Source organism: Telmatherina bonti (assembly GCF_933228915.1).
Source record: "Telmatherina bonti genome assembly, chromosome: 14".
Classification (NCBI taxonomy): Eukaryota; Metazoa; Chordata; class Actinopteri; order Atheriniformes; family Telmatherinidae; genus Telmatherina; species Telmatherina bonti.
In genome coordinates, this window is record NC_136612.1 from 30967282 (window position 1) to 30985380 (window position 18099).

Below are 18099 nucleotides of genomic sequence, written 5' to 3' on the forward strand. Positions count from 1 at the left end.
AAGAGAAATTCAGCACAGGAAACACGTGAGAGAAGCTTTGAAGGCTGAACAGATAGAGAAGGCAGTTACGGCATCACATAAAATTATCATGATGACAGAGGAACACCAGATGGGACACAATCTGAGAAATTAAGACAAAAGAAAATTAGAGCTGACAGGGTAAGTGTGTAGCAGCAGACTGTGATGTCTGGTCTGGCTCCTTTTAAACCAGCATTATATATGGAAAAGGGTGGTGAAAGTCATTGCCTCGTGTGTTTAAAACAAGTTGTGAAGGGTACTGACACAGTGATTTCCTCTGTAGGAAAACAATTTCCCTCTTACATGCAGTTTTTAAATACTGTAGACCTACAAGACTTTTTTTTTTTTTTAATTAATAGGTTAAATCCTTTTTAAGCCAAAAATATGTAAACTCTCCAATGTGACCTCACAGATCAAACTTGATTTTGATTTGTTCTCCTGTGTCTGTTCTGCTTTTTTGTCAGGTGGCTGTAATGTCTGGCCATTTTGAACTGGGAGAAATAATTAAAAACCATCGGGATACAGATGTGGGTAAGCTCTGAACTCAGAAATATGTGAGGTTCTGTAAAGCGTGCTCATGATAAAGAAAACAATATATATATGAGGAATATTTACAACAAAGGCATGCGTTTCCAAGCTGGTATGCAAAAAAAGCTACTATGTAAATTTTTCAAAAAAGGGAATTCACAGTTTTTCTGTTTCTACTCACTCCCCAGTTCCCTTTGTGGAGTCTCCGAAGTACGCTCCCCAGAGGCGGGAGAGCACCCGGACTCTGACAGTACCTCACCCTCACCCCTTCCTTCGGGCCAACAGCGACAGCAGCATGAACCTTCCAGACTGGATGGCAGTGCCCAACGCACCAACCACCAACATTGTCTCTGTGCAGGTATGTGATCCGTTTCAGTTCTGATACTGACGAAGCTACACAGGTCATCATAGAAACAGTTGATGCTTTAACCAAATCACACAATGCTCATGATTCTCAGGTTAAAATGAACGAATTAAAATGAATCAAAGTGTTAAAGTTAAAATGAATTTACATTTATTTGCACAAAGAGACATTATAGATGGATTTCACCATTTGCTTTTCCACAAACAATCTGGTGATGGTTTCTCTCTAGCCTGCAGAGGTTTGCTGAGAGTGCTCTGCTTTTCTCCCAGAGCCCCCAAAGCTCTGCACTTTAGGCTAATTGGCAATTCAGAAGTGAACATAGGTATGGATCTGAGTGTGTTGGTTGTGTGTCCCTATGTGTAATCCTTGAGATGGGCTGGTAACCTGTTCAGGGTGTGCTGGCACCTTTCACCCAATGTCAGCTGGAATAGACTCAAATCGCCCATTACCTTAAACAGGATGAAGAAGATGGATTGGATGGATGGATGGATGGATGGATGGATTGGATGGATGGATGGATGGATGAATGGGCGTGCATATTTTATTAATAACTTGGAATGTAACAGGAAATAATTAAGAAGCAGTGGTAATTTGAACTTAAAAATAATAATAATAATAATAGTCTGTTGGTATTTTAGAGAAACTTAAGCTGTGCAAAGGCCCTTAATAGCACTGAAGTTATATCCAGTAATCAGAGTGGATATTAATAAAATACTAGGACTATTGCAAACATAAGTAGACTTGTACTGTACATTAAGTATATTTTCTCACCTTTCTTTTTCTTTTATTGACTGTCATAGGGTTATAAACACACAGGAGCCCTGAGGAGCTCTAGCAGTCCCAGAGGAGCAAGGACACGCTCCCCGTCCCGAGGGAGGATCGGAGACAAGGAGGACCGAAGCAGGCAGAGTCGGAGACAGGGGTAAGAGGAGAGCATGAGGACTCTCTTCCTCTTTAAAGAATATAGTTGGTTCATATGAGCAAGTTAAAGTTCTTATGAGACTGTCATCCTGGCGTATGCTCATCTTTAAACAGTGCTTAAAATGTTTCAAGGTGGATTATTGGAGTTAAAGTCTTATAGCTTTGATCAATTAGCAGAAATCTGAAGTCACATTATAAAGCTTCTTACAGTGGAAGTCTGCACGAACCAAATATTAAATGCATTCAGTTTCTACAATTTACAAATTCATAATATTTTATTTATTCATATGCGACCACCATCAGATAGTTTAGCAAAATAGGCTCTGTGCCCATCCACATGGCGAATTTACGTTTTTTTGCCAGGTAGTGACAAAGAAGCTTTACTCGCTCTATGAAATGAAACCAATGAAAGTCAGACTTTGCTTTTCAACCAGGCTTCAAGAGAATTATGTAAAAAAAAACAAAAAAAAAACAAAACTCATGAAACAGGCCTGGACAAATATAACGACCCCTATAAAAGGCTGAAAATAATGTTCACAAAGGGACACATTAATCCAAGATGTGTCGACTAATTAGCAGCACGCAGACATCTACAATCTTGTAATGAGTCATTGGGCCTACATGTCAGGCTACAAGTTGTCACTGTGCTGTTTGGTGACATGGTGTATACCACACTCAACATGGACCAGAGGAAGCAAAGGAAAGAGTTGTCTCATTAGATTAGAAAGAAAAATTGTAGACAAGCATGTTGAAGGAAAAGGCTATCAGACTATCTCCAAGCAGCCTGATGTTCCTGTGACTACAGCTGCACATATTACTCAGAAATCTAAGATCCTTGGGACTGTAGCTAACCTCCCTGGATGTGGCTGCAGGAGGAACATTGATGACAAATCAAAGAGACCGTCAATAGGAATGGTAACAAAAGTGCCCATAAAGACTTGTAAAGATATTAAAGGTGCACTTCAAGCTCAAGGAACATTAGTGTAGGATTGGACCATCCGTCGTTTTTTGAGCCAAAGTGGACTTAATGGGAGACAACCAAGGAGGACACCATTGTTTAAAACAAACCATAAAAAAAGCCAGATGGGAATTTGCTAAACTACGTGTTGACAAGCCACAAAGCTTGTGGGAGAACGTCCTGTGGACAGATGAGACCAAATTTGAACTTTTTGCCACATCAGCCAATGGAAAAATGAGCATATGAAGAAAAGAACACTGTCCCTACTGTACATGGAGTAGCCTCTGTCATGTTCTGGGGCTGCTTTGCTGCATCTGGCACAGAATGTCTTGTATCAGTGCAGGTGCAATGAAATCTCAAGACTATCATGGGACTCTAGAGAGAAATGTGTTGGCCAGTGTCAGAAAGCTTGGTCTCAGTTGAAAGGTCATGGGTCTTGCAACAGGAAAATGAGCCAAATCACACAGCTAAAAACACCCAAGAATGGCTAAGAGGAAATCATTGGACTATTCTAAAGGGGCCTCTATGAGCCCTGACCTAAATCCTACTGTGCATCTTTGGAAGGAGCTGAAACATGGCACCTGGAATAGGCTCCCTTCAAACTTGAGACAACTGGGGAAGTTTGCTCATAAGGAATGGGCCAAAATACCTGCTGAGAGGGGCAGAACTCTTACTGACAATTACAGAAAATGTTTGATAGCAGTGATTGCCTCAAAAGGTTGTGCAACAAAATATTAAGTTTAAGGGTACCAGAATTTTGTCTAGACCTGTTTCATGAGTTTATTTTTTATATAATTCTGTTGAAGCATGGTTGAAAAGCAATGTCTGATTGTCATTGGTTAAATATCATAGAATTTTTATTTATTAGTACTTTTGTCAGATTCAACTTCTTTCTGAGACCATTGTGAGTTTTTCTTTTATTGACTGAAGGGTACCAACAATTTTGTCCACATCTGTATGTAAGTTCTGAACAATTTTCTTTCATAGTGGGGCTTAAAGAGCAAAAGCTGACAATATCTATTTGTAATGCAGGCTGCAGAAAGTGTTGTTTTGTGCATTAAATTTCGTAGTAGGACTGATGATCAATCACATATAGGGAATTAAGAATCATAGTTTTACATCATCTAACCCCTCTATTTCTTCTTTCTTCCAGCCCTGCCACTGTCACCACCACTGTACAAACTGCAGGCCAGCGGAGACGCCTGTACAGCGCCGTCCCAGGACGAGTCTTTGTAGCTACTCGATCACACTCAGCACAGGGGGAGCGAGAAATTAGCTTCAATAAGGGAGACAGGGTCAAAGGTGACTATGAGTGTTTTCATGTCAAAGTCCCCAGCTTGCATTTGTGTGTGCTGAACATACACCGCATTTAGTCTTCCTGGCTAGGAGGTTGTAATTTTGTCTCTTTACATGGTATCAACATGGCTGTTAGTGAGGCTCTGCTCTCTTAACCAGAGGTGTGCAGAAAGATACTTGCAAAAAATGAAACAAGTTGTCTATAAATAGAGCATCTGACAAATTCATTCTCGTAAACGGACCGAATTCACACAGATATAAGATAACATATAACGCAAGGTTACATGTGCTGCAGCCAGTGTCTTGAGAGGGGTTTGGCATCACCCCAAAAAGTTCCTTATACAAGCTGCTGACTGCTGAGATTTAACAATTTCAGAGGTTTGATTAAATGAACAGCTTTTAAGCTAACACCATTTAGCTAACTGATAAGGTATTTTGGAAACAAAGCCAGATGCTGCAGCCTAATGGCATTTAGTTATCTACCTAGCATTAGCTAATACCTTGGCAAATATCCCACGACCACATATTAGCATTCGGCTTTGAACAATCGAGGTTTTGTATGTCAAACAAATGCTTGCTAATAAATAAAGAACACTGAGCATTCCACTTAAGTTTTACTCCTCACCATAAGATTGATTTAAGAGAAAAATTTCCTTTCTTTTAGCTCTGGAACACCTTCCAGTTTATTTTTAGTAATGAAAGTAGAATCAGTTCTGTTTGTGCAAGCCAACACCCCTCTTCCTATTCCACCACCCACCCCACAACCACAGATGGATGGACTGCTAGAGGCTAACATTTTAGCTATTCATCATCCAATGAGGACATAGTGACTTTATCAGGACTAATGGGAAGTCTGAACTGAAATGGTGAAGTATGTGTCACTCAGACACCAACCAGATCCAAGAGTCTTCACATGAGTTTGTAAAATGGCCATGCCCTAACACGAGTGTAAGGTCTCCACATATGTTTGTATTTGATGTCTGCAGGTATGAATATGTGTGTGTTTGTGAGTGAGTCTAAGGTGTCGCCAGGTATGTATGTCTTGGTGAGTATGTAGGAGGTTTGCATGTCTGTATGTGTGTGAGTGTGTGTATTTTTTTTCTGTCTTTAAATGTTGTCTTTTTGTGTGTGCGTGTGTTCATTTCTCATTGTTGTCTGTTTATGAGTGTGTTTGCGCATGTTGCGTTGCCTTTTCTTGATGCACTGCTGTTTCTTGCTTCCAACCTCTAGTGTTGAGTATTGGCGAGGGCGGGTACTGGGAGGGGACGGTCAGAGGTCGCACAGGTTGGTTCCCCTCTGACTGTGTGGAGGAAGTGGTGCTTCGAAGCCAAGACAACCGATCAGGTGATCACCACCAACCTCACACATAAGCATATGCACACACACTATGGTTTCATTCCATAAAACATCCTTATTGTAGAGTTTTGAATTACTGCTTTATTACATGTCTATTGTCCTCATTCTAGCCCTGGCAGTGAGATTTGATGCTGATGGTTTTATTTTGTGACCATGAATTTTGAAAAACCTTTTTATCTCAGCTAGGGGGGCAGTGATGGCTGGCTAGCTACCATCATTACACTAGTATTGTCAAAAATTAATATAAGTCATATGGTTTTCAGTACAGTAACCAGTGCTGAAGGAACATACATATTTTTATGACATAAGTTTTAATTCTGCTCTACAGATTTTCACAAACTGGTGCCTCCTAATAAAGGTTCATTCAACTTCTGATTTGTATTCTGCCTCTGAACTCCAGCTTCTAAAAGTCAGTCAGATTTTGACTTTTGTCTCATATTTTGCTCTTTTTCTTCCTAATTTAATTCAGCTATACAAATAAAGCTGAATTGAATTGAATCTTACTTTTCTTTGCTTGCTTGGATATTGTCTCAACAATGTTGCATATTAAATGACAATCGCTATGTTTACATGGGAGTTTTAATTTCTGTTTAATTCTGAAAAAAAAGGTTATTCCGCTTAAAACTGATGAAAAATGACCATGAAAACACTATTTCATTCATTCGTTCATTTTCCTAACTGCTTAGTCCAATGAAGGGTCGTGGGGAAGCTGGAGCCTAGCCCAGCAGTCTGTGGGCGTAAGGCAGGGTACACCCTGGACAGCTTAAACACTTAAATCCTAATTCAAATTTCTATTTGGAATTAAATTTAATTCCAATGTAAGTGGCTGGTTTATCGACATTTTAATTCTGAACCATTTAATTCCTCTGTCATGTAAACCTTAATTCCACTTTAAGTTAATTCCGGTTGTTCTACGCATGCTCGTTACCTTGTCCTGTCCCAATGACGTGCGTTGTTTTGCCTCCAGCGTTCGGTGGTCTATCTTTCTTCTTCTTCTTCTCAGTTGCTGCAAAAAGTGAAGTAGTATGCTCGTGTTGAGCAGGTACTTCTAAATTAAAATGAAAACAGCAGCGAAACTGGTAGGTGTTTTTTACAAGTTATGACAGAAAAGACGAGAAGCAGGGAGCCAACTTTTTTTATTTCCAGTATACGTCATACGTCACGTGCGCGTTCTGTCCAATCCAAACCCTTCCCAAGCCACTGCTCTAAAGAGGAATTAAGTGAGGACGTGTTTCATGTAAACCTCCATTTGTAATTATTATTTTCATGTAAACTCGTCAGAGAATACGTTAATTCCGGATTAAAAAAATGTCATGTAACCGTACCCAATGTGTTGATATCCAGTTGCTACCATGTGACACACTCCTTCAATGTAGCACTGTGAAACTTTCTGAGCTTAGAAGTGTGGTATTCTGACTTGTGTTGCTGGCACAGTGACATTTACAATGTATCTTCCAGATACTAAGAAACCACATTTCATGACCTTTGCTTCGTGGACGCTATATCACGTTACCACTGACTTTAGCTTCACACATTGTGTCACGTGCTCGCAAATAAATATAAACACACTGGTTGTTTTGAAAGCACATCATGACCAAGGATCAAAGAAATGCAAAAGGAAATTCACGGAGAAAAAGAAAGAGAGAAAGGGACAGAGCAAGAAACGCCACGAGTCTCATACTAACTTTTACTGGCTGGAGAGAGCTCAGAGTAAAGGTAGGATGTAAGACAGAGGGCATGTCACTCAGAAAATGTGCCAATAGTTCAGTAGAGATTCTTTAAAGCAAAATGCAACAGTTAAGTGATGTGCTGGACAGAAAAAGAAGTTATATACAGTTTCTTACACATGGGATGAAATAGGGGTACAACAGTCCCAGGAATGTGCATGAAGAATGTCAGCATACCATCCAAAGGACTCAGAAACAGAGCTTCAGGGAAGTCAAGGCAAGTTAATTTGTTGAGCACAATTCAACAACAGGATGATCCAAAGTGCTTTACAGAGACATTAAAATGTTAGAAACTAAGAAGCATAATTTAAAATTAAAAAGTAGAAAGGAAAAGGAAATAACATTGGGTAACATTCATTCAATTCAGCTTTATTTATATAGCGCCACTTCACAACAATGTTGTCACAGGGCACTTTACAAATGCATCATTTCAAGCCAATTCATACATACCCTATAATAGAAACCAACTGATTGCATCCAATCTTGACTTTGATCTAATCCCCCATCCTGAGCATGCATGAGGCGACAGTGGGAAGGAAAAAACCTCCAGCAGAACCTGGCTCTGGGAGGGCAGCCATCTGCCTCGACTGGTTGGGGTGGAGAGGACAGGAATTAAAAACATGATCATGTTTAAAAACTCCAGTTTAAAAGAAAAAGAGCAGATTTGGATTTTTAAATTAAACTTATTGAAATGAAGCTGAGAACATGTGGGTCTTGAAGCCAGTGAGTGTTTCAGCTGATCTGAGGCTTTATGGGAGTTAGTTCCAGACATGTGGAGCATAGAAACTTGAACTCAGTGGTCTCTGTGAGGACTTGAGCACTAGAGTTCTGAATGAGCTGCAGTCTAATAGATCTTTTAGGTTGACCTTTGAAGACCCTGTTACAGTAATCAAGCTAACTAAAGATGAAAGTATGGACTTGTTTTTCCGGGTCCGGCTGCACCATCAGATCTATTACCCTTCATATATTCTTAAAGTGATAGTAGTGTTTGTTTTTTAAAGTTGGAAATGTATGTAGAGCAGCTTTAAGTTACTGATGACCAGGAAAAAAGTCACTTGTTGAGCAAAGATGCTCGTGTCATAATAACTGCAGTGATGACATTAATGATACTGAACAGTACTAAACAGTCTGACCAAATTAACGTCTCTGTGTGTTTGTGTTTCAGAGAGTCGTGGAGAACGAGCCAAAAGGTTGTTTCGCCATTACACTGTGGGATCCTACGACAGCTTTGATGCTCCCAGGTAAAAGCGTCACTTAGCTGTGACCTAACTAATCAGACGTCACTCAACAGTCAGCTACGCAGGTTTCAGATACAGCTGCAGAGCTGTGTGTGAAAACTACCCATGGTACCCAATGACCCAATTCACAATGACTTCTCAGAGGACGAGTAGCAGAGGTTATTACAAAGTGGCACTTTACATGCCAGAGGTGCATTAAAGCTGAACACAAAAACACTTCTGGGCACTTGCACCGACTAAAGTAGCATCAGATAGCTACTTAGTGTAAGATGAGAGCCAGACTGATCTAACCTATCCTTGTTACAGTACTTGACGGTTTTACCGTGACCACTCCTGGTTTACATTATTCGTGTCTGAGCAGGTCTTGTCATGAGATCAGAGGTTAAGTACTTTATTGAAGTGGATGATGTGACTGGTGCGTCGTAGCAGCAGGAACTGGAACTCAAGCTGACAGCTTTTTCATTTTGACCCTGCTGCTTCACTGTTGGTACAGCAGCACATGCTGGCAGAGGATTTGTTTACACGATTACATACAGTATACTTCTCCCCAGATAAGATGATTCATAGGTTCCAGTGATACTTTGATTTGTGTGATGCTATGTGCTGCGAGTGATTCATCCAGAAGAACGACGATGTGTGAGGGTTCGCCGCCTGATATGCCTGCTTTTTATCGTGGAGTCATCCTCAAGGCAGAGGTTTAACAGCTTTGTTTTGACTAGTTGTTACTGTGAAGTTAAACTAAGCAGACAGGAGCCTTTTTGCCATATTGGATTTTGCATTGAGCTTCTTAGTTGTCTGTGTGCTTTTGGTCTCCAATGCTGCTTCGTTAAGTTATATTTAAGGGTGGAAGAAGCTGTTTTGGTCCTTTCAAACCACTTTGATGATTAAATCTGAAATGCCTCTGTGTTAACAGTGTTATAAAATCACCAGATGATCATAACTGACCTCAGTGACCAGGCAATCTTAGGTAATGCATATGTATTACTGTGCCGTGGGATCGGCCATAAATAATGCCTGAACAGCAGCTGAAATTATTGGTTCATTTTTAGTTATTACAGTTAGTCATCCACCCACTGCAACTTTATCAACATGCAGTCTTACACAGATATTCCTTCTTAAAGGGCAACTGGTTTTAACAAGCTTTCTGTCAGTATAAAATGGGGATATATAAAGTTTACTTGCTTTCCAGATATTGTACCTGTACAGACTACATACAGTATAAAAACAAAACCCTGATTGCTGTAGGATTCCCCTCCTTTAAGCTGTGGTCACTAACCCACTTTCTGCACACAAGAGTATTTTTAAAACCATATTTTAGATGTTTGTTGATCTATTATTTACATTTTAATGTCCTCTTTTATGTTATTTATTTTATGTAGTTTTAACTCCGCACATTGTGACACTTTTGTCAAATTTGTTGTTTGTAAAGTACAAGTTGTATATTATCCATATGCTGTCAGGGAAAGTCCTTTCAGAGGTTTGGTTCCTACTGATTTTTTGCAGTAGCGTTGTGTTGTGTACATAAAGCAAGACTTTTGGCTTTGGATTGTAGCATGATTTCTTTACTTTATTTTTTTTTTCCCAGTACGGTAGCCTAGCTGGTATGAATAGTTTATGTTTAGGCCTAAGGCCAGAAATGTGCTTGCTTTTTAACCTCATTTTCCAGTAAGCAACCGGCTCTGTTGTGAGCTTAATTGTTTACACACTTGCTTGTCTACTTTGCTTGTAACTGAAGAGAGCAGCCAAATGTTAGGGTGTAAACAACACGGTTGATATCGCCCGATATGGAGGTTAGCGTTTGATTACATTTTGTTGAGCCAGCTCCTGTGTCTAACAGCTGGTGGACAAAAACAACCTATCAACATAGTCTCAGGTCCATTCCTCCATCATCTTCCTATGTACAATGTAGTAACAGTCTCTGTTCACTTTTTATTTGCATCAGCTCTTATCATCAACTTCTCAAAGAGTTTTGCTCTCTTACCTGCTGTTGTGATAAGAATATGCATCACTGTGAAATGGCAATAATGCAACAATGTGGGCAACTATTTAAACTTTTAGTGAAAAGATCAATTCTTCTATAGTATTTTACAAAAAACAGACTAATTTAACAGATAGTAAGAAGAAAATTACCTTAAAGACAGTGTTTATGTGAAGACTAATATGCTGTTTAAAAGTACATCCTGGTTTAGATGTAAGAATCCAGATTTCTGACCATACACGTGCAGTTTTATCTCATTTGGAGTCATATTAGCTACACGGATCTTCATCAGATGAAAATACTCAGAAACTAGATTTGTTGTTTACATTTTACAGAATCATGGTTTCTGTAGGAGTTATTTATCTACCAAACAGCTAAGTTAAAACCAAGAAAAACAAGCCTGATCTACATGTTTGATACGAGGATACAAGGTGTATATGGGCAATAAATTCAACTCAACTCAACTAGACTCAACTCAACTCAACTCAACTCAACTCTACTCAGCTTTATTTATGAAGCCCTTTAAAACAACTAGAGTTGAAACAAAGTGCTGTACACAATCAGCCAAAATAACAACAGAATAAAACAGATAAAAGAGAAATAAATAACTTAATAAAACAACAGGTCAGACAAGGAATAAGAAATTAAATGAGCAGGAGATGATAAAATCTCAGATAATGTCTGGAGACACTTGTTTGCATAAGAGCGTTCATATATTCAGCTTTTTACAAGCTTTCATTGATTTTTCTTTATTAGTTTAAACTAATTTAGGTTCATTTTCTTCTAATGTGTTATTTTGCCTACGATGGACTGGCGACCTGTCTGGGGTGTACTCCACCTCTCGCCCAGTGATTGCTGGGATAGGCTCCAGTGTCCCTGCAACCTTTTAATTGGACCAAGCAGCGATGAAAATGGATGTTTTTTTGCTGAAGCAAAATAGACTGTTTTCACAGAAATAAAATAATTTCCAGTATCTTTTATTATTTCACCAAACTGCAGCTTTCTATCCATCTCTTTCCAGATTTTATCATTCTTGTAACCCTTCAGTTTAGACATTTTTTCTGTGTATACATATATATATATATATATATATATATATATATATATATATATATATATATATATATATATATATATATATATATATATATATATATATATGTATATATATATATATATATATATATATATATATATATATATATATATATGTTTTTTTTACTAATCACTGCCTCTGACTCTGCTCCTCTCACACTTATCCCCTCCGTATCATATATTATTAACATGCTTTTCATCAACAGTGACATTTCATGCAAGCAACACACTCAACCAGCTCACACACATATGCTTTTCCACACGCGGCAGCACATATCATCGATAATTAAAGCTGTGTTGCAGCGTAAATCGAGCTTGAGACTGTTTGTTTGGCCAGGCAGGCGGGCATGGCTGACTCAGAGCCGCCCTCACATGGGCCCACTTTCACAGCCTTTATCACTACATGTAATATCTCACCTATTCCTCCTTTCATCTCACTGTAATTGGCCAGATCTCTCAACCATCTCTGCATCCCTCCCTCGCTTTCTATTCATCACGGTATTGCGAACCCCCCTGTACTTTTTAATTTTCTTTCTATCACCCTCACTTCCCTGTGGTGTCTCCATCTGGAGGTCAGACAGTGAAGGGCACTCAAAAGGGTGAGGAGGATGGGAAAGAAGGATGAAGAGCATGAATGAAAGAAGGCATCCAGGGTTTAAAAACGGATGAAGATAGATGTATTCTTTTCTGCACTCAGCAGGAGGTGTCATCAGCTTAGAAAGTTGTTTACTTAGATAAACCCTGATGTCTGTATCCATATGAACCATTTACAGTAAAAACAACCATCAACTAGTTTTTTTTTTAATTAATTTAATCAAGAATAAGCCAGACTTCCCATGTGTTACTCATAATATAAGAAGCTTCTGAAACTGTAATGAGATCATAGCAAAAAGAAGTTACCAATTAGCTTAAAAAAAAAAAAAAAGAAAAAATCTCTGCACATGTGTGATGATTTCATAACATAAAGCAGACTAATAGTTTTTTATGCTTGATAAGATTAGGTTAAACTCAGAGAATAATTAACACTCCCTGAACATGTGGATTTTAAAGCTGTAACACAGTTTAAATGAGTTTTATGGAAACATAACCGTGTTGGGTTGTAAATGTTGTTTTTCCTGCTGTAGTTTACAGTAAGAAACAACCAACTATTGTTTAAATTGATTTAATCAACAAGAAGTCTGATTTGTTGACACTATTAAAACACAATAAGTCAGACTTCCCATGTGTTACTTATAATATGAGAAGTTTCAGAAACAGTAATGAGATCACAGCAAAAAGAAGTTATTAATCAGTAAAAAAAAAAAAAAAAAAAGTCTGCACATGCGTGATGATTTCATAGCATAAAGCAGACTTATAGATTTTTATGCTTAATGATGAAAGATTTGACAGATTAGGTTGAACTCCGAGAATAATTAACACAACCTGAACATGTGGATCTTAAAGCTATAACTCAGTTTAAATGAGTTTTATGGAAATACAACCGTGTTGGAGTGTAAACGTTGTTTTTCTTGCTGTAGTTTGATATTTTAACATGCTAGTTCGTAGATATTGACTGTTTTAGAGTCATCTTCAGACAGTTGGTAGAAAAAACAGCGATACTGACGATAAAACAGATAACTGATAATGTTCAATGTTCAGATATTCTTTCAAGCACCACTACTTACGTTTGACAGGTGTTCTTACTTTAGGACCCCTTAACAGGCTAATTCAACCTCCATTTTGCATCCTGTCTCATCTCTGGACTCTCTCTAGTCAGTAAAAGTTAGTCAGATATTGACTTTTGTCTCATCTATTGCTCTGTCTCTTTTATCAATTTATTGTCCTCTCTTGACCTGAATCAGCCATGCTGTGCTTTCAAAAGAGCCGATGCAATAATGTTCTACTGCCGGCCTGCGATGTGTGCCATAAGGTGAAATGCAGCTGTCATGTGACGCTCCAAGCAGGAAGAAAACCTCGTGAAGTATGCAGTATGCAATGATGGCTCCAAGAATTAGCATAAGGAATATTAGTTTGCCAGCAAAATGAGTATGAAATATTAAGTTTAAAAGTCAGAAACTTGTATAGTGTTGCTTTAAAGTAAATGTGATGGACAGGATCAGCACCCTCTTAAATTACTTCTCTTAAAAAGACAGCAAATAGGTGAATAAAATCCAAATCTCTTCACACATTTTAATAAAACTAACACAGGAGTTTTGTTGGATATGAATTAAAGAATTAATTTAGAAGACTAAATAATTATTTTGAAAAACTTTAAGCTTTGTTTCATCCCACCAACCTGATTTCTGAAGCTCAGAACAATAACAGCTAACTAATGTGTTTATATACATTTATTTCTTGAAAAACTGACTTGAATTATGAATGTAATGGCTCATTTCTTAAGATCAGAATGATTTTTTTCTGCCCTTCAAAGATCCCACCTCCTGTCCTACCTACCTAAAGAACGCCTTCTACTCATATTTTGAGTGACAGCTGTGTATTTATTCCGTACTCGTGTAGATCTTTGTAGATTGTTCATATTTGCTTGAGAGTTGTCATTTGCAGCCTGTGATGATGTATATACATCCATGTGCGTGTGTGTGTTGCAGTTTTATCAGATCTGTAAACGTGTTTGCAACAGTTTTTTATGCAACTATGCAAATATTAGTTTTATTTTTTTATTTTTTACTCATCAAGCTCTTTGTCTGTCCCTCATCCATTAAACATAAATTCACCAGAGTGAGACTTTGATGCACATCTTCCAGCTCATCTCCTGGTGACAACATCCAACCAAACACAGGATGTTGTTGTTTTCCCCCTGAAGGGGTCGCAACAGTAAATCATCAGCATCCAACCACCGAGCCGGTACGGAAATGTTTGGCACATGTTTTATGTGGATGCCCTTCCTGACACAACCCTCTGCATCTGTCTGGACTGGGGACCGGCCAACAGAGGACAGTTGTGTCCCCCTCTGGGCTGCAGTGTCCCTGGACAACCAACTTTACCACCTGGGCCACTGCAACCCCCCCAAACAGCCAAACAAGGATAATATTGGTAATTATATAAAGCAGTGTTTGAGAGAGGCAAGTTTAAAATAACTCTCATCCTAAGAGAGATGAAAAGCTTAAACTAACCTGGAACATAACCAGCTCGGTCTGTACGTGCTGCTCTTCTGCCAGCCCAGCTGTGGGTCAAACCCAGATGGATGAGCACAAAGTTCAGAAGAGAGCTGAGGCATTAATCTCTCACATTAGCAGCATTAGAATGATTAATTTGTTCATGTTTCCTCCATGTTTTCCTTATTGTTTAAATTTCCAACGAGAAAGGTGAGCGTGCACGTCCAGATCAGTCTGCAGTGATGCATACAGAACGGCGCACATTTGGCGAACATGCAGATAAACATAAACACATGATCATGTGGACCTTCTGTCAACATTTGCTCCACCCAGCCCAGCTCTCTCTCAGTCACAGCACGAGTGTATGCACACACACACACACACACACACACACACACACACACACACACACACACAATCAGGGTGGTGTAGCCTGACATGCGGGGAGGAAAACAAAAAGGCAAAGACATGAGAAGAGCGAGGACGAGAGCTGTGATCGTTCTCGAAGACAGGAGGGATTTAAGAGGATGACAGAAAGCGAGAGGGAGGGGGGGCAAGTCGACGGAGGACAATTTCAACATACGTGGATCGAGGCTCTGACTGGGAGATGATGTGAGTGCCTTTTCAGGAGAATCTGTTCCCCTCCCTCTCTCTCTCTCCTTCTGTGTCCACCTCCTCTCTCTCTTTCCACCACTCATCTGCCAGCTGTTTCTCAGTCAACTCTCCTCTTCCTGTCTGCATCCATGCGCCCCCCACCCCCGCCCTCCTCCTTTCCATTGCTCTAGCCTCTCATTCATGCTTTGTTTACAGCAAATGAGAGAGTGAAGCATGCATGATGTGTCTGTGTGTCACATGTTAGAGGCTGGAGGGAACAGAAGAACAAAAATGGGGTGGATGGGATTAGTTAAGCTGTGCTTTAAAGGCACATGGGGTCAGTTACAGCAGAGTCTCCACGGGGATCTTCGCTGTCAGGTTTATTCATCACTCCCAAATTACAACCCGTTCTTGTTTTCAGGATGCCAGTACAGCTGTTTTACTGAAGCTGGCTCTAAAACAACACAGTGCTGTAACACAACTGATGCGACGGCGAGCGCTAACACCGACGTTTTAACAAGCAGCAAAGTCTGTATTATGAGTTAGGAGAGGTGCAGTGTCATTGGACTAGTTTTTGTCGACTCAAGTCTTTTTTAGATTAATTTTTCTCTACACACACACATTTAGGCTAAAACCTTTTATTTGTGTTTGGTTTAAGTAATGATGACTGCCAACAACAAGTCAACACAACGGCTTAACAGACCTGTTCAGCACTTCTAACTTGCCCATAGTGTCTCTGCCTGCTTCCAGTTGCTGGGGGAGATGGGGGGCTACGGACAAGCATGCATGCATACGGACATCATGGATGGCAGGGTGGGATGATTAGATGGAACTGGGTCTCTTTAAGGTCCGCTGTGCTCTTGTTTGTAAGCTGATTGGTCAAAAAATGGCAGGGAAAGAGGAAGCTGCTTATTCCTTTTTTTTTAAGCATGCCAACTAGCCAATAGGCAGGCATTATGCAAATGTTACATGGTGTTGTCATTATGTGAAGGGTAGAAAGGCTACAGTGCCCGTGAGGTGTTTGAGCTTTGTCTTCTGTAACAGAAAATAACTCTTTTTGAAGTGGACATTGGGTTTTGCTACTTTTTATGCACCCATGAAGCATATATGTCCATTAATGCCACTTTTTGCAACATAATTAGTACATGTTTAATTCTTTTTTTTGTTTAATTAAGATTAATTCACTAACAAAAGATGAGTGTGTAAACTGATGCCATATTTCAATCAAGTCCTCCAATCAGCCACACTGGTTGGTTGTTCATTCCCTTCAATACAATGTTGAGGCCATTTCTGAACCTCTGCAGGGGTCATCTGTGCATCAGAGAAAATGTCCTTCTAGTGTTTCTTCTCCAAAAAGTCTTTTTAAGCAAGAATCTTTACAAACACAGATTTCCTGTTATGTTCACTCAGTAACATCATGCTTTACATAAAACTATGCTAAAATACTTTTTTAACTTCCTGATTGTTTAGGATATACCATCATATGATTAGAGTAGGAAAGCAAAACTACTTGGTTAGACTTGTGGTGGACCAACAATATTACTGGACTACTTTTACCTGAGACTTTCCTGATGTAACAGAAGTGTTTTTATTGTAGAATTCTCTGCTACTGCTGTATTACATTCACATCTGGTCTGAGATAAGTGTTTACTGAAGCTATAGTTATGATTATAGCCTGGAATGGTATACATCATTCAGATCTCAAGAAACCTGGCTTTCTAGTTATAGCTAGAAATAGTTATAGCTTTCTATAAGATGTGTAGGTACTTGGAATGAAGACAGAGTGAAATTCATATTTATTTGTCATGTCCGCCCACAGGATGTCTACCGAAGAGTTTAAAACATTGTGATTTGCAAATATGCACTAAAGTCCATTGCTTTTACTCTGCTACCATCACTTTAAAGGGATAGTCTATGCAAAATTATATTTTTGGGATATAACTTTGTTTTTCATGCTCAAACTAGATCCAGAAACAACCATCTGGGACTCTCTTACATCACTAATGTATGCTGACATCAAACATGGATTCAGTATGAGCAAAGTGTTGTAATGTTTCTCCCATTCTCACCCTCGCGCATTCATGACCTGCCTAGAATTCCAGACCCGCTCGAGTCCACACAAGCAGTCCCAGCACCAACAAACCCCTTAGACCACATCCACACAGAGAGTTTTTGTAAAGTTGTCCTGGGAAAATTCTAGAATAAAATGCTGTGGGATCAATATGAGGCCTTTTAAAGCCACTGCAATGCTGACACAGAAAGGTACCGAAAACCTGAGAACAAGACATGGAGCATGCGCAGATTCAGACCACTGGTATTAAAGAAGGGGCTTTCGGGTGAACCAGCCTGCTTTCACACAAGTTCAACCAGAACCAAAGCGGGAGGTAAACATCAGCAGCCTGTAGATTTTGTCCTGAACGTTGATGGTTAAGTTGCCCGGCTCCGTTGTGATCGACAGTTTCCTAAAAATCTTCAACAAGCTTTATTCAGACAACTGAGTGAATTTCATAAGATGTTATGCCTGCCTTTCATCTGCTAATGGCTGGGATGGCTCCAGCTTCCCTCCAACCCTGAGCTGGACTAAGCAATGTGGAAAATGAACATACGATCATGAAGTTGGTACTTGGTGAACTACTTCAGCTACAGCGACTGTAGGGGTTGTAGTTGGAAAGAAGGACATGTAACACCATGTCCAGCTCCGCTTTTGTCTTTTTTCAGTCTCAGTGTTTCTTTACTTTCTGAAGCGTACTGATTATTCATTCTTTTTTAAACTTTACTGAAACATGAAAAGCAAAATAGCACTTGTGTAAACATCTAAAGCCAGTCTTGTAAAAGGACTCTGATGCGATTTAGTCGTATGATTGTAGAGAAAAAATAAATGTTTAGTTTGTTCACATGTAACGTAGAAAGACGACGCTGGCAGAGTTTGGAACC

At 39.3% G+C, this 18099-nt stretch overlaps 1 protein-coding gene across 1 annotated transcript in view; it reads left to right on the forward strand.

The window, feature by feature from the left end:
• shank1 (SH3 and multiple ankyrin repeat domains 1) overlaps nt 1-18099 on the forward strand; it is a gene marked incomplete at both ends in the record, with an annotated part of 58191 nt that overhangs the window by 21875 nt on the left and 18217 nt on the right. Inside the window, 6 exons of the mRNA XM_079253199.1 lie at nt 483-549; nt 735-904; nt 1711-1832; nt 3943-4091; nt 5316-5429; nt 8334-8409. Of these exons, the coding sequence (XP_079109325.1) occupies nt 483-549; nt 735-904; nt 1711-1832; nt 3943-4091; nt 5316-5429; nt 8334-8409 (698 nt within the window). The remainder of the gene's footprint in view (nt 1-482; nt 550-734; nt 905-1710; nt 1833-3942; nt 4092-5315; nt 5430-8333; nt 8410-18099) is intronic.